The sequence below is a fragment of the Manduca sexta genome, chromosome 27 (assembly GCF_014839805.1).
Source record: "Manduca sexta isolate Smith_Timp_Sample1 chromosome 27, JHU_Msex_v1.0, whole genome shotgun sequence".
NCBI lineage: Eukaryota > Metazoa > Arthropoda > Insecta > Lepidoptera > Sphingidae > Manduca > Manduca sexta.
In genome coordinates this window covers 18,765,094-18,786,550 of record NC_051141.1, presented here as the reverse complement: position 1 = coordinate 18,786,550, position 21,457 = coordinate 18,765,094, and the positions used below count along the sequence as shown (strand labels likewise).

Genomic DNA, 21,457 nt, shown 5'->3' with positions numbered 1-21,457 from the left:
TATTTATTATTCATGACTTTTTTTTATATCATGAGTCTCCGGTTCGACCGTACGAGATAGCATGATGTTAGCTAAGTATTATTCTGTGGGACATGAAAAGTCATTCCTCCATAATAAGTTATCGATTACCCTTCCCGCCTACCAATAAAATTACAACCGCCACCTACAATAGTTAAAAAGTTGTGTTTACATCACCGTAATTTTCCGACTGTTGTAGTTTGAAATCTGGGTTTGTGCGTGCGTACCATGTCTTCTGATTAAAAAGCTGCTAGCCATTAAGATCATCTCCCCTACCATTATATTTAATTTTTGTCAGTTTATAACACCCTGTATAAAATTTTAATATTATACAACAAAAAGGCTATAAAAAAATATAAACAACAAAAATGAACAAATATCATTTAAAAAATGGGAAAGGATTAAGCCATAGTTCAAACAAAATGCTTCTTGCATGTCCACAGAAAACAAATGTTTTAAAACATTATTACATTTTAATGTAATAATAGGAAAAACAATGTTAAAAAGGAACTTCATGGGGAAAAAAAATACAAAACTAATAAAAGAAAAAAATATATTCAATACATTACACACATTGACAGTACACTGTTTTTTAAGCTTAAGCCACATTTATTGCAATGACAGAACTAAGGTGAGTTCATACCGTAAGAAATCATGCTGTCACACTCATTTGACATATGACAGTGACAGACATGACAATCCCACGAACTCAATTCAGAGCAACAAAAACATTGTCATTATTTATCAACAAAGAGGTATAAGTTTAGTAAATGGCAATTTGAACCACTTTATCGTCCAAAACATCTTCGTTGCTCTCGCCGTTTAACAATACAGAATAATGATGACAACATACGAAAATAAAATAAATACAACGAAAAATAATATTCTCTTTGAAAGCGAAAATAAAACAATCTACTTGTAGGGGATAACATTTATTTACAGATGGACACAAATCCACCTGTAGACTTGTAATAGAGGATAATACGTGGGTCAACTAAAATGGAAAATCTTGCTCACCTTATTGTGAGGTGGTGTGCGCAGGAGTGCTGGTCCACCAGAGGAGAATGACAAGCGGTGATGAGCTTCTAATGTTAGCACCAAATATATTCGGAGTCTTTATCTCGTATATTATTATACGACCCTCGCCTTAATCCTATTACAAGTCACAATGTGAACTAAACATATACTACATAAGGGTAAGTTCACACTGGTGAGAAATTCGAGTGCGAATTTTCCGACGCAATAGTCGTGCATGATATGGTATTAACAGTACGCGTTGTACTGCGCATATTTTGCGTAGCAATTCCGCGCGAATTTGCTCTTCAATGTGAACTGACCCTCAGAATCAATCAAATGCGAACGCATTATACATAAATTGTCTAAATAGATTTGTATAACCATCGCATAATACGAAAGAACGGATAAATAGATTGTAGTTTGTTTTGTAGGTTATAAAGTAGTGAAAATTATGTCTTCACACGTGTATACCAATTTCAGGCACATGAATAGTTGACGGACATGATAACGTTTGCGATCGACCGCACATTACCAACCAAGATACAATTAATGTGTAATACAACATACTGACCACAAATAAAATAATTTTTTAAGACCACTGCAATAATGTGTGACGTTTGGCATAAATTTCAACCTCGAAAAATAACATCTTGTTCCAAAAATTGGTATGCACACAAATTTCTTTGATACCGTAATGTACTAGAGACTTGTATTTAACTACAATACAACATCAATTTGTAACTAATGTACACTATTTAACATCAATAGAATACACTAAAAAGATCATCCACACTGGAGTGATTAAGGCAAGTGCACAATACTTCGTAAATATATCTAAGTCATGTTGCAAGCCAGACTTTTGAATCTGACTCTCGACATTCATTTAGGATTTGTATACTGTCATATTTCAATAACCTAACTATCCACGGATCGATGGCGAAATGGACCAATCAAAATAAAGTTTATTTGACATATTCAAAAATGCCTTATTTCGATTGGTTTATTGTTACCATTGATCTGCAGTCAGGAATTGGGATCGTTTTCTCTATTGCTTTAAATGACGAGACAAGGTGTTCGCCTGATGGTAAGCGATACGATTCTCCATAAACAGTAGAAACACCTTGAATTACAAAGTATTGTTTTATATTCCACTGAGTTCGCCATTCTGAGACATGAGATGTTAAGTCTTATTATGTCCAGTAGTTACACTGGCTACAATGTCCTTCAAACCGGAACACAAGTGCTGCTTGGCGGCAGAAATAGACATTGCGGTGGTACCTACCCAGGCGGACTCTCACATATGAGAGACCTACCACCAGTAAATTCGTTTATAGATAAATTCAAAAAATATTTTAATTCATCTCCCGCGCGAATGAACTTGTACACAAATAGCGATAAAACTATGCTCACGTGTGCCTACTAGTTGCACTTCACTTGGCGTATTTGAACAAATATCGCATTTATTCTGTAAATAAACAAACCAAAGCCTATTTTGCATTGGCCAAAAAACGCAAATATTTGCACAAATATCCGAGTGGAGTACGATCGCAACAACCAAGCGTACTAACAAGCCACTAAAATCACTACTGTAAAACATTGTTGTGTGATTTGGGTTGCCAGGTGCTTATGTCTTACTTTTTACGATCGTAAACGGTTAAATGTTCACGTGTCTAGCGTAGCCGGTTTTGTTTGATTTCTAAAGTGCCGATTTGGTGAAAAATATTACATACGTACAAAATGATATTTGGTAGGATTAGTTCCTAATTAATCGATTTAATTTTGTGACAAAACTATGTTTAATTATTCGGCTTCTCCCATCTGACATAATAACTCGCTAATTTGATGTCAGCGGGCGCGAATTTACAATTGCAAAAACTGGCATTCTTAAAACCGGCCGCCTTCAAAACAACAACCCTCTCTGGGGAAGCCAGTCGCGCCTATAGCTGTAGATTACAAGGTACAAGGTTGTTAGGGTATAAATACATGGCATTTATCCATAAGGCCTGGCAACCCTTACAGTGAGTGACATTACAGTAAACTACAAGAATATACTAATAAAGTACGATTAACGAATTCACGCGTCAAACTTGTGTCAATGTCGAAACTGATCCATGTCAAAAAGTCACAACAATTACGTCTGTTTGATCAATTTGTCTGTCACTAAACTTCGTCACAATAAACTGTATTATAAAAAGGATACATTGCCTTATAACTAGTCAAAATAATTTCGCTTACTTGTCCTCCAATTCCTTGAAACGTGCTTTCAACTGCTTGGTGTAGCTGTCCAGGCGATACGCGTTCACCTCGAACTTGGACACCTGAGCTTCGATCTTGTCTATCTGCTCGAGGAGCGGCTTAGTCTGCTGGTTATCTGGAAAAAACGAGGCGGCGGGGTGAGTTACTTGCTTAAGACCCCTCCCAAAAAACAACTTTGATCAATTTGTTCTATATTTTTCGGCGCGTGACTTATCAGCGGGAATATGCAATGTTTTTTTTTAAGATTTATATCAAATATAACTCTGTGAAAATTTTAAACTACTTAAATATACTATGTTAAATTGTCTATCTAATAGTATTGGTTGCAAATTAAAACGATATGAAATATATGAGGAGATGCACGGAATCAACAGTTTTAGTGGTATTTAGTGGAAACGATATCCACTTTACAATAAATTTGAAACAATCAATGAAAAAATATCATATTGCACAAATTTTATATTTATTTTTTTCTATATATATTATTATATAATATATGGTATGGGCTTATGTTAACACACTTCATTGGAATTCGCTAATGATGCTGTAAAGTTGTTTAATATCACAAAGTTTCTATTACACATAAAGGGTATGATGATTTCTTATGTTTACGCGAATGTTAGACATTGAAATTAAACTATTTTTCCGGATTCTATCGCGGTTTTTTGTTTTTTATTTTTCTCCCGACGTTTCAGGATCATAGGTCTATAATTAATTAATTTTAATTAAAGTACTTCACCTACTATAGCGGCGATAGCCTAGTTAGTTGTGGAACGGACTGCCGAGACGAATGTCCGCAGGTTCAAATCCCAAGGGCACACACCTCTGACTTTTCTAAAAAATCATGTGTGTATTCTTTGTGAATTTATCGTTCGCTTTAACGGTGAAGGAAAACATCGTGAGGAAACCTGCACATCTGAGAAGTTCCTCTATAGGAATTTCGAAGGTGTGTGAAGTCTACCAATCCGCACTAGGCCAGCGTGGTGGACTAAGGCCTAATCCCTCTCAGTAGTAGAGGAGGCCCGTGCTCAGCAGTGGGCAAGTATATAATACAGGGCTGATATTATTATTAATTGTATTGAAAAAATATACTGCAATGTAAAAAAACGTGTGGTACTTGTTGTCAAGAGAACACTGAAAAAGCACTCCACGCTTTTTTACATTGCAATACATTTTTCTTATTCACACTATTCATTAATAAGATTTTGTTTATATATAGCAATAGTTTCTACCGTTATGATTATACAGAATCCTGATAATACAATACCTAGACAATTTACAACGTTATATTAAATACTAATGCCAATTATTTTTATACTATTCTCAATTTAAATTTATTTTTTAATTTGGATTTAATAAAAGAGTAGTTTTTTTAGTTTTTTATTTTCTAAAAGCAACTTTCATATTTGTCTCCGTATACAACACAGGATAGTCTAAGTTGCAAATTTTTGGCACGGCGGCGCTGCGATCGCTTTACTCTACCCTTCCACCGTGTACTTCGCAAACAACTAATAGAGAAGTTCAGTAAATTTTGTTTGTGTTTCAAATATGTATATTAAATCCGACGATCGAATTTCTACTACAGGACGGCCACTAGTTAACATATACGTATTGAATATAAGCTCACGCCTTTACTCTAGTCAGGGTAAGCAGTTAGCTTACCATCACACATACTGTCATTTGCACGCCTATAGGTAACCGGATACGAATGCTAATGCCAGACAAATTATAAAAAAACAATTCGCGTGTCGCAACTCACAAAATTTTCACGTAGCCCGGAATGAAATTGTACACTGTCACAAATAAAAAAAAAACATAATAGAATCTAGCAGATCAAAGAAAAACTTACATTAGGTATTACACAACTATACAATAATTAGTATTAGGAGTATGGTCATCTTACTGTTACGAATAAAATAAAATGTTTTATTCATCACGTAGGCGAACATAATTGCGCTTATGAGAAGTAAAGGTACGTGAAATTTTGATTATTTAGTTTATAATTAAAGACATTTATATTGAACATAAAATAAATGTAAGACTACAAAGTAAACAAAGAAGTCATCTCGGGTTGGCAGGAAATGTTGTACAACTCACGGCCTCGACAGATGTTGTCTTACAAGGAGATAAAATCCTAGGACTCGAGTAATGCTCTACCTTCCAGTTCCTAATGTGAATCTAAATCATCCAACGACCCACAAGAACGCATATAAAAACATGTTCAAAATCGGTCCAACAATTTAGGAGTTACAGATATACACACACACAGAATAATTATCAAATATTAAAAAAAAAAAAAGTTAAAAAGGCTAAGTTTATATTCATCAAACCCGCGAACTATCAAAGGCGCGAAATAAAAATAGTCGTCAAAACTATGGAAATTTTCTAATTTTCTTAAATTTACTTTCCGTAAGAAAGTACATATAGTACAGGGTCCCTGGTACACTTTTTATCGTTTATTACTATCAAGCTGATTTTTCGTAAGTAGCTTCCTTTTGACTAGACGCCCAAGTTTTTCCTTACAGTAATGTTGGTAAATGGTAGCTTAATAGGGGTAGCAAGGATAAAATATGTTGATTTGACGAATTTTAAAAAAATATTACTAACCGAATTTTTCTTTGTTAATTATCTAAATAATGTGAAATAATATTTGTCCTACAAAATATAAGGTTTGGTTAGGGAGTCCCCTCTCTCCAACATCTATCATAAACAAGGTCATGAAAAATAATTACTAACCAGCAAATTTTTTTTTTTATTGGTTTGCTTGTATTGTCTCACATTGTCCTACAAATTGCGTTGTATGTCATCTTTATTTGAGTTGATAGTCTTGTAATAGCAGTGCGATATATAAATTATTATTAGATGTGATTTTTACAATTATTATTTTCATTTCGAAACACTAAAAGACAAAATGTACCAAAGAACGAACTAAAATATAAAAAGCGAAATAATAAATTTGCAGTTGAGTTGCGTACCGAAGACGCAACTCAGCTGGCCTCCTCTTCTAATACAGGGGTTTAGGTTGTACGCTGGCCTAGCCTGTGTTGGCACATTTTAAAATTAGTTGTAAGAATTCTTAGACGCAATTATTTATTTATTAAAGTTGCATCAACTAAATAACACTATTTACTTCCACAACAGCATGTTTACAACAGTTTTTTTGTTCAAATGTTACTTATATAATTATAGATACAAAAGACAATTCAAATTATAACAAAGCATTATTATACTTCATTAAAATGAAATTAAATCTAATATTAAAAATACATTACATCAAATATAAATTTATTAAAACAAACAAAATACTCAATTCAATTAAATTATGTCATAATCCACGTAAGTTATCTTCATATAAGTTATACTTAACGATAATTTCCTTCACCTATCCTCGATGCCAATATTGTGGTAAAAAGGTGTAAATCTCTACCTACACTGTAATCGGCTTTCAAAAACGGCGCATTCCCGCACACACTGACAACTTAATATTGTTATAGCAAACTAACAAAGTGTGAAACTAGCTCGGTGTATGTTAATTATAGTGAATTATAATTATTAGACAAGATGTGTTCTCGAACCTTCATTAGACGACAAACTTAGACTAATGCGGAAGTTGTACTGAAGCCAATTGTCCTAATTAGCATGAATTTAGCGTGCCACTTGCACAGTGTATATAACGAATCTGAACCTTTTTATTTTTAACATCATTGGTTAATGCGGATTGCAAACTGAAAACTAAACTCTTTGTTTAGTAAGCTCGCTTAGTTCAGAAAACTACACATCTATACTATTATATAAACCTGAAGAGTTTGTTTGTTTGTTTGAACGCGCTAATCTCTGGAACTACTCGTTCGAATTGAAAAATGCTTTTAGTGTTGGATAGCCCATTTATCGTGGGCGGCTTTAGGCTATATAACATCACGCTGTGACCAACAGGATCGGAGCATGAATGAAATATGTTGCAAAAACAGGGTTAATTAATTCCTATTGAGAGTTTCTGTTGCGTGGGCTGCATAAACGGGTAAAGTTACGCAACAATCACATATGACAGTGACATATGGTTCCTGTTAAAAACTTCTAAAAAATATATTATAAAATAAAGTCTCGCGCCGCGCCTGTCTGTCCATCTTAACGCGATAAACTCAAAACTACCCAACGGATATCGATGAAATTTGGTATGGAGATAGTTTGAGACCCTGAGTAGGACATAGGCTACTTTCTACCCCAGGAATATATGTATTTTCTAAGGATAGCAAAACCCTTTGTCTCCCTATATACGTAACAGGACTTTTATCCCAGAAAATTGCATCCCGTAAAAACCTATTCATGCAGGCGAAGCCGCAAACATTACTTAATAACATGGATTCGTTTAAATAGTTCGCAGTCTACACAGAAGTACAAAAAATATTTCAGATATGCGAGATAAACTAAATTTGCTTAATTTTCGGTCTGTAACACGATATAAAACGATCGACTTTCTAAAAATAAAGAAGACACATGTATCTCCAGAAAATTCAGCGGGGTATGCCTTATGCCCTTTTGAACTTGCGGACCTCCGTTTTAAGCCACCCTATTCGAGTCTTAGCTATCGCCACCTACACCGGAAGGTGGGGGCATCGAATTAATTTTTAATTTCAATCTAACAAATGCCAACTAGGCCCAATGAGATTGGTAGTACATGGATGAGATATTTGTTTTTTTTTTTTATCGGCGAATGACGCTTTATAGCTACTACTATCACTGAAGGTATTAGTGAAACAGTGATGCAGGTAACACCGGAGTATAGCATCTTTCGAGAGAGTATTTTTTTTGTGAGATCTGCCGTGGTTATAACCGGAGGTACCCTGCTAACGGCGTACAAGCGATCTCCCGGCTTAGCAACCACGGCAGTCCCTTTGAGGATTTTGGTGGGTCCTACCGTTATCGCCGAGGTTGCCAGCGGACGGTACGCTGGCGACCCACGGCTATCCGGTCACAGGGGCCGGGAGGAAGAATTGAGGGGACCGAGAGGAGGAAAATAAAAGGAAGGAGAAGGAGCTTTCTTAGGATGGTTGGAAGGGAGAGTGAGAGTGTATTTAACAACCATGAGGTATACGCACTGAGCTGTGTGCTTAGAGTCGCGGCAAATGTGTCCCCGTGCATGGGCGTGTATTTGGTGTGGAGACCAAGCGCACAAGAATTGCCTCGGAGGGGATTCTAGCGAGTAATGACCAGTGTCCCTAATAAAATTTTTATTCTCACTCAGCTACTCCACCTGCGGCCCGCCGAGCTGATGAAGGTAGGCCGACAGGCTTCAAAAATCTTATGCTACGTTTACACGCGTGCTGAGACTTGGCAAATGTCCACAAGCACCACGCCTTTACAAACGCTTGGATGCCATTTACACGCTTTAGAGTGTGTTAGTGTGTTCCGGACAGGCAAAATGTGCAGACAAACATGGCAGTTGTAAACGTTGTAGTTACGTCGGCTATTGCGTTTGGACACTACACACACCAACGCAAACGCTTGCCGCAAGCTTCTATTGAACTATGTTAAAAACCGAGACTAGCACGGATCGGCGACAAGCTCACGCAAGCGATGTCAAACACCCGTTCACACGCTTATGTTTGTGGACAATTTTCGGGACTTGCCAAGCGTGTAAACGAATCATAACAAGCAAAACTTACCATCCAATGACAGGGGTCAATTATCCGTACAAGTAGAAAAAAAAATTAAAGAAACTACTACACTTATTTAATTTTGTAAACTTATAAAAATAAGTAAAACATTAATTTTAATGTAGACACTTTAAGTACACAAAGTAGTCATAGCGACCCGAGGCACAAAAACTAAGATGTTTTTAATAAAAAAAGTTGAGAACGAGTATGCTAGCTCGTCCCTACGCTGGCTTTATACAATCATATAGTTATTATACATATGTTTGCGTATCGGAATCGTAAGCCGGATTAGTCATTCGTCTCCAACATGGTCGACACTTGACAGATCCGATAACTACGTGTGTCACACTCGTGAACGCATGTCACCTGTTTGCAAGTCTCCCGATTGTTAGTAGACTATAGGCTTAACATTAATTAATAAGCTTTGTATTTTTTCACGTCAATGAAATAATAAATCATCGATAAGTTAAAACAATCAATGCCTTTAAGAAATAAATGAACAAAAACGTTCGTAATTTAAAAAATGGGATTACTTTAAACTTCATATCTATGTATATGTATTTATAAATGAGTCTATTTCTTTTGTCACGCCATAACTTAAAAACATCGTAAACGATTTTATTATTTTTTTTAAGTTCTCTTATACCTGCTTTATAGAAGGTTCCTAAAACAGTTTTTTTTTTTTTTGATTTCGCAGAGAAATTGAAAATTTCGCGAAACTTAACGGCTATGCTACACACGCGCGTTTTATAAAATATGTGAATATAGCAGACGGGTGTCCTTTTTTTATTTTTGGATTCATATATATTATCTGAATTTGTGTATGTCTGCGAACTTCGAAATCTTTATCTCCTTTTTAAGACAGGACAACGTCTGTCGCAGCCGCTAGTGTATTTATTATAAACAAATAATTTCTGCGCCGCGTGACTTTAATTTGAATATGCGCAATTGTATTTATTCTCGGAAATCCAATAAATAAACAGAATTGCAACTTTATTCGTTAAAGCTTATTCACAGTTCACCGAGCTTCTGCAAAGTAACGTTATTTATTTTATCCTAATTGGAAAAGATGACCTATAAATAACTCAAGCGAACTAATTAATGTCAAATGAATTTTATCAAGTATTCCGACTCGCTGACATAATAACTAAATGTTAATACGGGGTATATAGCTACAGTCAACAGAGCGATAAAAAGTTTTAGTATTTTCAATATCAAAAGCTCAAGTTCCCCAATATTACACAACTCAAAAATTATTACAATATATAATATAATAATAATAATATCAGCCCTGTATTATATACAGTCCCAATGTTGAGCGCTCTACTGAAAGGAATTAAGGCCTTAGTCCACCACGCTGCCCTAGTGCGTGTTGGTAGACTTCACACACCCTCGAAAAATTCCTGTAGAGAAATTATCAGGTATGCAGGTTTCCTCAAGATGTTTTCCTTCACCGTTAAAGCGAGTCGATAATTCACGAAGAATACACACATAATTTTTTAGTGAAGTCAGAGATGTGTGCCCTTGGGATTTGAACCTGCGGACATTCCTTTCGGCAGTCCGTTCCACAACCAACTATTCTATGGCCGCTATATTACAATATATAAATTTAAATAAATTTAATGAAAATTATTTTGATTTAACAACACAAATACATAAAGCATTACGTAATTAGACCCGTTTTATCTAAATTCACCTCCGCACCCAATTCACCCTACTTCACTATTTGATACAGGCATTTTCACACATCAAGAAATAAAAAATTCCAAAATATGAACTGTTTTAAAGCGTACAGAAAAAGTCGTTATAAAGTTCACAAAATATAAAATCAAATTCCAAGTAGCACCTCACTACGAGCGATTTATGTTTCTGTAGTACAGCAATCAGTGTAAACAGCACTAATTTATCACTAATCTGCTAATTAATAAGGTTTGTTTCCGAGTACCATAATGTACTGACGATAAACCAACGCAGACAAAATCGCGTAAAACGAAAAAATAATCAACAAATTGCCTAAACCACAATGTAATGCCGTTTCACGTATCCAATAAATTAATATTATATTTCAATACAAATGAGCGTTCGTTCTCAAATGCCGATGCAATCAGCTAATAGCCGATGCGCTTGTACGAGCCGAATACCGACGTCACAGTACAATCAATATGAGAAAGTTTCAATCCTTACATTGAATTCAATTAGTTGGAAACGCTGTGCAGGAAAATTGATTGTTTTACAATAATATTAACAGATTGTTCGCTTTTGCTAGCAGTTCGTCGTATAAGCCTCTAGCCAATTGGTAGAAAAAAGTAACAAGCTCTCAGGAATAACGAATTTTTCCGTCTTTTTAGGTTCCGAACTCCAAAAGGAACCCTTACGGAATTACTTTGTTATCCATTTGTTTGTTAAAGAGAAATTTAATATCACGTACTGTACTGAAAAAAAATTCAGTGGACATTACCGAAACGCATATTTTGCCATTTTACAAGGGAATCTAAACCTTAAGGGTACTAGATCTAGAATCATAAAATTACGCAAGAAGCAGTGACTTACAGCACATGTAAAGGATAATCTGAAAATAGTAAAAATATACTTTATTAACAAATAAAAGCGAATTGACTATTACACACATATTATTTGCGGTTAGTGCCATAGTCGTGTCTAGGAATTTTACAGAAAAAAGTTAAGTTTGTCAAGGTTTAACATATATTCAGAGAACTCTCAGAACCCGAGTCCAAATCGCACTTATCCGGTTTTTATAAATAAATACGTATGTTATGTTATCCGAGATAATACAATTAAACATTTTTCCCTTTTCAACCGCAGGCCAAGGTGTACACCGACATAGTATCCGCTGCCTGTCGTAAGAAGCGACTAATAGGGGCCTTCGGCGGTCGCGGGTGAGCGGCAGGGGGTCCTCTGGCGTTAGTGAACGTTGTGCGTGTCGAGCACATTTTTTGACCCACGGGATGGACGGCAACGTGGAAGGTAGGCCTCATATACCGTTGACGCTGAAAGCGTCTTCTGACTCCCCCCCACCCCCCACCCCTCCGGAGACGAGTCGCACTAGGCGGCTGCGGACGGCAACTTAGACACTTCAGTCGGAGGCGGCTGCAGACTCTAATGTCCCGAAGAGGGCCATCGCAAAGTTTTAGGTGGTATGCCGAGCGTAGAGTTGTACATATATTAGGGACTCGGCTCGTCGGTCGCCAGATAACATCAAATCCTTATAGCTAAACTTCGGGTGACCAGTTCAGACACGGTGTCCCCAACATAACCGCCAGTGGTCCCCCGCGAAGGCTGGGCGGTAGTGATAAGACCCTTTCTCCGCCAAAAAAAGGTCTCAAGGAATATGCAGTTGAATACTAACGAACCCAATTTCTAACTGGGGATCAACCAAGGCCTCAAAATGTAGTACGGCACTCGTTCCGCGTATGCAACTCAATTACGTGACTGACATAGTCGTCTTTATTCCATAAGATTTTAAGTATAGATTGGGGGTTTGTCCGTTTCACTTTGGGCAGGGTACAAAATTCGCCGAAGTATGGGTGGACCGGTTACGCTTCTGCTTTACCCCAGAGTAACGCGTGAACTTATACATACAACGTTTTTTTTATAGACTACGTGACCCAACAGACTTTTTCCTGTCTTAACTTTGAATATTGAAATGGAATTGGTACAATTAATACAAACAAAATAGTATTCAACATACGAGTTTATTATTGTGATGCTCTATGACACACGCATTCTGTCAATCGCTGACAATTATGTCAAACAACTGACAGGTACGTAAAATGAATATTGTTTATAGTCTTACATTTTGAATGTTCCGCTCAACTTCCTTATTTTTTTACTTCATAAGAAACTTCTCGTGACAATAATTAACACAATATAAAGAATAAGCGAAATTGTTCCATCCGTTTCACGCGTGATGCAATGACCAAGGGAAATAGAGATTAATTTTTATATATATAAATTTTCCCCTTTCCTTATAGTCCATTGAAATGTTACATTTTTTAGGCCTTACCTTGCGTTTTTTAGAGGACGCAATTTTATTTTTTTGAAGTGTAGGGGGGGTCAGTCTAAAGCTAAAACCAAGTTTGTGGGGTCGCCACCCTTGTCCCACGGCCGCCATCTTGAAAATAGGGGTTGAAATGGTTTTTACGATGTATCTCTTAAACTATTTATCTGACAAAAAAAATGTATAAACACTTTTTGTTGCAAATTAAATTCTCTACCACTTTGGTTTAGTAACTTTTGTCGTAGAACTATAAATAAAAAAGTTATAAGCGAAAATGTTAAGAAATTCAATGTTAAGCAATGTCCATTGCAACGTCATCAGAACGTGTGTTTATAAGGTTCATAATACTCTTTTTTGTACTCATTAATACCCAAATACCCAAGGGACAATTAGGGAACAAAAGAACATCTGCCTGCTATTATTATTATTATTTCTAACCTCTCTTATTGTAAGAATAGCTGTTAATATTGTGTAGTGTGTGTGTAGCTGATAAATTGCGTCCTCTAAAAAACGCAACCCCAAATATAACTTTTCAATGGACTATTACCAAAGCGGTAGATTTGATGAACAATTTTTTTAAATTTACACGTTTACGATTTATATAGATGTTCAACATCCCATTAATCTTTATGTCAATTATGCTATTGACTCAATGCGATTTCGAATAGCACTGGTTCGAAATACGACAGAATGTTGTTAGTAAATGCCGAAACATCTATACATCTAAACATAGACAGCTATTGATTACGTCATCTGTGGTCAGTAGTAACGATGATTTGACTAGAGACAATAACGATCTTGAACTAATTACTCACGATTAATTTAATTTATTAATCATCCTATATCCGATTGACACACAAATTTCTGTTAAATTCAGCATTAATGAAGCTTTAGACGACATTGGTCGATCCATTTACGTAATTAATATAATATTAATAAACCGTTTAACCACATTTGATCGTACATTTCGAATCAAATCAAATTATTTATTTGTAAATGTAGGTTGATATTTTAATATACATTTTTATATTTTGGTTTGCACAAAATCGATTTGAAGCTCTTTTTCGGCTTTACGACGCCGCGTCCGACGCGCGCGCCGCCACCATTTACTTAGACGTGGATTTTAAGACTTTTTTTTTCACTTTTCTTGTGAAATTTCATAATTAAGTTGTCGGTTGACTTGGATTCTTTAACGTTTAGAACATAAAAACGTCTTATATGTAAAATAAACACCTGTAAAACAACTTGTTTGCAATAAACATAGCCAGGACTTTATTTGAGGCAATAGGAAAAGCAAAATAAATAATTCAGCATATATGACTGATCGAGATCCTATTGGCACTGTTGTGTTGGTACATATACCATCCACAGTGGGTGAGTATCTGAGAACGTATGTATGGTTTTTCTTTCATTCTATATTTGATAGTACCCTGCATGGCGCCTTATCGAAATAAATTAATAATATATGCATGCCAGCATATTTCGCAAAGAGAAGAGGGCGGCATAGAGAAACCGCTGTACAAATTTCGGCTTCCAAACATTCTGTTTGCCACACCTGTGCATACGCGCCCATTCGCAGCAGCGGACACTCAGTAAAGTCTAACCCCAAGGGACACCACTAACCGGAATTTATTAAACGGAATTTTGTGATCCATGAACATTTAAAGCAGTTCCGTTTAGGCCTAAACCTTGCACCTCCGAATCCTTCTGCAATGCCCTCCGTAGAGTACGCAATAAACTCCACAACGGATGATAAGGACGTACTAATAGTTTTGTAAGATGTGACCTTACGTGTCGCGGGATCTGGACCCAAAAGCACTATAGACCACGTTCCACTGGCTTGAGAAGCTGTTGGAAGCGAGCAGTGTTCCGCTTCCAAATAAGTGGAAGCCAATCTGTCTGTCCGCAGAGCTGCCAGAATGATAGCGTCTCAGGGTAGTGTGACCCTACCCGCGGTGTTCCATATTTTAGTAGTGCACCCGGACTTTACCAATGGAGTCATTGGCAAAGAGGCAACACAGCGATAGTTACAGTTTCAACTAACAGAAATGCTCCTGTGAGTAGATTTTTCCGGAAAGACTTTACCACGGTCACAGCTGGAGATCTTAATATACGATGGCCTACGAGTACGAAAATGGACCACTTACGAAAAGAGGTGGTCGAGGAATACGGACGACCATCCATTGGAATGATACTTGCGGCTGAATTGATTAGACGCACTTTATCAGGGGAACATGATGTCACTAACGCAATGAAGAGAGCCAACAAATTACTATGAAATACATACAGTATGCTGTGGTAGTTTAATTAAGCTAAAGGCCTCTGCCTAGCGGCCAATCGCACGATGCTCACCATCACCGTAAGTGGCAAGAGCGATGACAATAATACAACCCCGTATGCGCAGTCATCTTTGACGATAGGATCAGAGTACCTGTGCTACGGCCCAAATGCCTAGAGCTCCGAACACCCTACGTACATTTGACTGAGTAATCTATATGTTGTCTGTGATTATACATTTTTCTAATGCGTCGCAAATATGCTCTCAATTGCCGTTAAAAATTCTACGCCGCTGGCGCTACGTTGCAGCCGACCGAAAATTATCAGGACGCCGCCTGCGGCATTTTTCCATGTAGCGCCCATGTCTAATTATCGGTAGAGCAAATTAGACTCGCATCAGTCGCCACAACGAAAAAAAATATCGAAGCTATACCGAAGGCGGCAGAGTTGAGAATGGAACGAACTGCCGAAACCAAAGTTCAGTTCAATAGTTATAAAACCAAGATACATCTCCGACTTTTCAAAGCTATGTGTTTAGTCTAATCAATTATTAGGTCACAATGTATAAATTGTATTGAATTGAATTATTAGGTCGCATTAATGGAACCGAAAACATCGTAGAGAAACCTACAACCTATAGTACAATATCTATAATTATCTAATCTTACTAACCGCGAGCACCATCTAGTAATATAATAATGAGAAAGTGAAACTTCACTTTTATGGATAAACCAAAGAACCCACTGTTACAATTCGGTAAGAAGAATTATAGGACTAATAAAAGTAAAAGGCATAAATATCAATAAAAAATAATTTTATTTATACGCATCTTTTTGCCACTACTATTACTCTAAGAGAATTCATCAAATACACTCACGCACACACCAAATTCGGTCTAAACTACAATGGTATCACAAAATCAAATAAGTAAAACTGCTATTTTGGATGATCGTCATTATTCATGTATGATTTTTGACACAATGTTAACAGAGGTAAAAACGTGTATGTAGTTTAATTTATTAACGTATTGTCCAAATGATCCCCTACAAGACGAGTATTAATGTAGCATTGTATGAAGAAACGGAGTTGTATTCAACTACTATTAGAGTTATTTGTTTTAGTTACTAACCAACATTTTTCTAAAACTTCGCTACGATAAATTTTCCATCCCAGATATGAAGAATTTAAAAAAGTTAGACAAAATTTTATAGCAAAAACATTTCCACTTATAAAATAAAAATATTAAACAGAATTTCAATAAAAAATAAACGCTATATATACGAAACCTAAAAAACCGTAACAGATTCAAAATATCTTTCCCAAATCCCGATAACTCGCGTTTGAAAAATCGAATAGCAAATTGAAAGCGTTATATTTCAACCAATATTCAATAACATTTCATAGCAAAAATATCATGGAAATATGAGAAATTCTACTAACAGCCCTCAATCAAAATTAGCCACGTAAACTGTGAACTAATTGCGAAAATACAAACTGCGCGTAAAGTTTTATATAAACTGTGACGTAAAACTTAGCGAGGGCCCTCTTTCATGACGTCGGAGTAAAGGTTATTCGTCAGTTAACAATATGGCTGGTTTCCAATCCTGAATATGTATCTATTATTATATTAAGCCATAAATCACCTATCTATAGGTATATATTTTTTTATTACTTGGAATGACGAAACGAGCTTGTCTTTCGCCTGATGGTAAGCGATACGACCGCCCATAAAGAGTAGAAACACCAAAACTTTAAATAACATTGTTTGGTATTCCACTGCGCTCGCCATTCTAAGACATGAGACGTTAAGTCTTATTACGTCAGACTTGATTCTTATTGGTTCATTCACGCTTTCAAACCGAATGTAAGGTAGGGTCAGGCATCCTGTTCATATCGCAACACGTTTCGTTTTCATATTATTTATCAAAATGTCCGCATTTGTGACACTAGTGAAAGATTGAGCCGGTATCTATACTGTTTAATAATGCCTTTTAAGTACCGATAATACTGTCTGTTGTAGTAAATAATTAAGTTCCATAAATCCTCCATCAAACATTATATACACAATCTATCTAGATGGATTGCGATGTGATAGACACAATCAAATTAAAGCAGTCGAACAGACATTTCAAGTCGCTAATCCAACGTGAATCAGTCGTGACATTAATTAGTCCTGTGCTAGAAAGGGATAACTATGGATAACAAACACTAACAATGTTAGTATAAACGATAGCAATGTGTTCATTGATATAGTCTTTCAAAAGGATTATATGCAATACTGTAACTAAATATAAGTGATTATTGAGTATACGCAGTAACATTGTATAGACGACTCAACCATTGTGCAGGAAAATTTTCTAAGTCTGTCCTGATTTTTTAAGATATTTCAAGAGATATAAAGACTCTCGCGGTCACCAAGAAAACGGTCAATTTCAACCGAAGTACTCTTTTAAAGCCAATGTATGCAGTTTTGTGATAATCAAAAATTTACAGCATTTTCACATTTCCAATCCAAATCAAAGTAAAAAGTGGGGCTGCTAGAAACAAATTAACTGTAGTCCATATCGCAATTAAGTTTTGCACTATACAATAGTTTTAATAATATCTGGACTTAATACTCCGCTCATAAATAATAGCATCAGAAAGTTCGTATTTCAACTACAGTCTCCACGTCAATTATTGTCTAAAGTTACGAGTTACAAATAAACAAGTTATATGCTTTACTTAAACAACTTGAAACAATTACGAGAAACTGAATACAACATTAAACTAAAATCCTACTTATAAAAGTGAAAGTTTGTGAAAATGTTCGGATGTTACTTACTTATAAATTTCTGAATACATTACGCTCAAATTTGATGCACAAATAGCTAAATCCTTGATAAGCTACTTTCATCCAGGAAAACTGCATTAGAACTACCATCCCCACCCCATTTTCGCATGGGCGAAGTAAAACCCATTAAATATATTTTAGATAACTCTATAAATAGACTTTAATACTAATAACAGACTAACTAATTACTTCACGATATCGAACGCAGATTTAAACCTACTCTAAAATAAATACATATCACGCCTTTTACCTTGAAAGGATAAGTAGAGGTGCAACCAAGACCCCCGCTTTTCACCGTATGTGTTCCGTCCCATGATGAGATAAGGACGAGCCTATCGCCATATCCTAACTTTATTTTTTATTGCTTTGAATGACGAGACGAGCTTGTCATTCTCCTGATGGTAAGCGATACAACTGCCGATAAACAGAAGAAACACCATCTTGTCATCTGTTTGTCTCATGATAGGCCTGTCATAGACATATTATGCAGTGTCGGGTTCTCTTTCGAAAAAGTTCAGCCCTCGCCACTGGTCGATACTTAAGTCTTCATAGTGGAGCGACTCGGCTGGAGGAGTACCACAGCTTGAAGAAATGAGTTAGTGGGATTCATGTAATGTTATATCTTTTTGTTCCACACTGTGCTTTAAAAGGGGTTCAAGCGCCCGAAAGTTACCGTTTACCGTCAGGCCAAAAATAGTACGTTCTCCCATTCTAATCAGAAACCCCATAAACAGGCACAAAGCACACAAAAGACCGGCTGTAAGACTTCAAGACATTGTGAGCTCATTCTGCGTAGATCGAACCACCAATACCTAAAATTAAAAAAGTATAATTGTATAATGTATGTTAATATTGTAACTTTGACTTTGCGGATGACAAACACCCTCCCCCCCCTCTCCCCCGAGACCACAAAGCCTGCAAAGTCTTCGAAATGTATTAAGAAAATTAAAACCGCGATAAAATCCGAAAAATAGTTTAATTTTAATAGTTCTAGAGATAAGCGTTTTCAAATCAAACAAATTCCTGCTTTATTATATTCGTATAGAATACAGATTCATATAATGAACGCCGGTAAGTCCAGTGATTCGATTTGTCAAATTACGAAAATGATTAAAAATATTTAGTAATGAGTAATGACGTACCTATGTGAGTGAATCCAGCGTAAACTTGATACTTGCGGTATGGTTACGGTCGTGTTAGATAATAACGACTGATAGTGTAATTAAATCGAGCTTCTATAGCATAGACGAGCAAAGCTTTTATGTACCTTTACTAACTCCCACATTATGTATGAATCGTATGTTCCAAAATATACTTTGGTTGTATTGAATTAAAATAAGTAGTCAGTGAAACGAAAACATGATAATCCGAGAGTACATATTAAAAGCTATTTTCATATTTCGAATTCTCTGAAATCTCGATATTAAAAACACTTACACGCATTAAAATTGTTTTTCGTAAACATCGCTCTCATTGGAAATTCCGGGTATTGAATGGATTTAAATGGAAAAATAAAATGGCGCCGCTTTGTGATGAGTCTCTATTGTTAACACAATATTAAATAACGACGCGATGTGAAAGATAATATATGTATTTATGCAAAATATCATATGAAATTATATTTCATTTCAAGGTACATGATTTTGTTATTGCTTAACTATACTCCGCCAAAAAATGTATTTAAGTTTAGACAGTTCCGACCGCATCGATTTCTTGTAACAATCGATTTAATTAATGAAAAAGATTTCAAATATCTTTGTTACACAATCAGTAGCCTTAGCGAATATCGATCTATAATTATTAATATCGGAGCTGAAGAGCAAGTCGCTTCACTATGGAAAAAAAAATGGCGTCCATAAAGAAGTCAATTATTTTGTTTCGATTCCTTGTCAATAATTATAGAATTTCGTAAGCGCGCATACGTCAAAATTTAAATAAATGGTGGGACAGAGTACAGGTATTACAACTCCGTCCGCATAAATTTTATGTTGATATACAAAACCCAAAGTACACGGCTTCTTGGCTTTGTTGATACCTGAGTTAACAAACAAAGAAATAATAACTATTTTTAATTTTTTGTTCCAACTTACCCGTATAGGGCAGAAATAAACAGCATGTGGAGAATTTGCGCATACGCCCTTTATAAGAAGCAAAGAAAGTTAGACGTGAACACGTTTTATATCAGAAATATTTGAAATTACACTTTGGGAGTACACAACCATTATACGGATTCATAAACACTACAAATACCGTTTCCATGAGCCTGTCTAGTTATGGTTTACCGCACTATCAGTGTACCGCTCGGGCCGTGATGTTATTGCATGACACGGTATTCGATTTATTGACAGTTATGAGTAGTATTAGCAATACGGAATCCGATAAAAGGCCGTGTTTGCTTTACGGATGGTTTGCGAACAGCTTCATTTGTTTATTTTGTAATATGCCGTTTTGATATATAAACTGATGTTTTATTGATTTTACGTAATACGCAACGATACTTTTTATGCCGGCTATACATTTGGTTGAGCTTAAGCTAACGCGAGCATAAACAAATATATACGAAACGAGTTTTAGCGTCTAGACGTTAGACAAATTTAAAAAAAACATTGCGTTCCCTATAAGTCGATATTTGTGATGCTACCAACACATTCTACGCTGACAGTTTTTATAATGTATAAAAGAGATGAGACCGCGAGCGACTGGGAGTTGTGAAAGGCTACGCAAAATGAGTTGTACCTACGCTGGCGCTTGCCTTAACTCGGCCTACGAGGCAATAAACAACGAGCGATAAGAAAGTACGGCAAATATGCTGCACACGCTGGTATTATTCTTCATTTGTCAACACATGGCCGTCGGGTTGCCACGTTGAACAACCGAATGACTTTAAGTGTTCTCCTTTAGGAGTTCCAACTTAGTTAGGCCCAGTAGGGCCTAAAGGAAGTATCATTTAATGATAATATTACAAATCACTGTGCAGCACTGATATCGTGAAGAAACATTGAATCTCAGGTCCTTATGCCCAGTGCACTCTCGATAACTACTAAGAGCCGGAACAGTGACTGCACATTGCTTATCGGCAGAGGCCATGTATCCAGACAGTAAAGTCGAAACCGCCAGCACCTGTTGAATAGCGAAACTGTTGTTATGAAGCCTTGAATGAGCCCGGCGTAGACACGGCTAACAACTGCCGCTCCTCATGGTTCGCGCTACAACCGCTATTGTTTGTAGTGGGTTTCGGAAGTACAAACGTTCCGTACTACAATACAACTGTTAAATAATAGTATGGTCTCGCTGAATATCTACATTTCGTTGACTATCGGAGGCTTTAAACATTTACAAGGAATTTCGTTAAAACTATGTTTGACGTGTTTCCGATTCGTGAAC

At 36.2% G+C, this 21,457-nt stretch overlaps 1 protein-coding gene across 1 annotated transcript in view; it reads right to left on the bottom strand.

Annotated features, from left to right (window-relative positions):
* Window positions 1-554: 554 nt before the first annotated feature.
* LOC115440537 (biogenesis of lysosome-related organelles complex 1 subunit 2) overlaps window positions 555-21,457 on the bottom strand; it is a 75,686-nt gene continuing 54,783 nt past the window's right edge. The window contains exon 4 of the mRNA XM_030164887.2: window positions 555-3,406. Within this exon, the coding sequence (XP_030020747.1) occupies window positions 3,267-3,406 (140 nt within the window). The 3' untranslated portion in view covers window positions 555-3,266. The remainder of the gene's footprint in view (window positions 3,407-21,457) is intronic.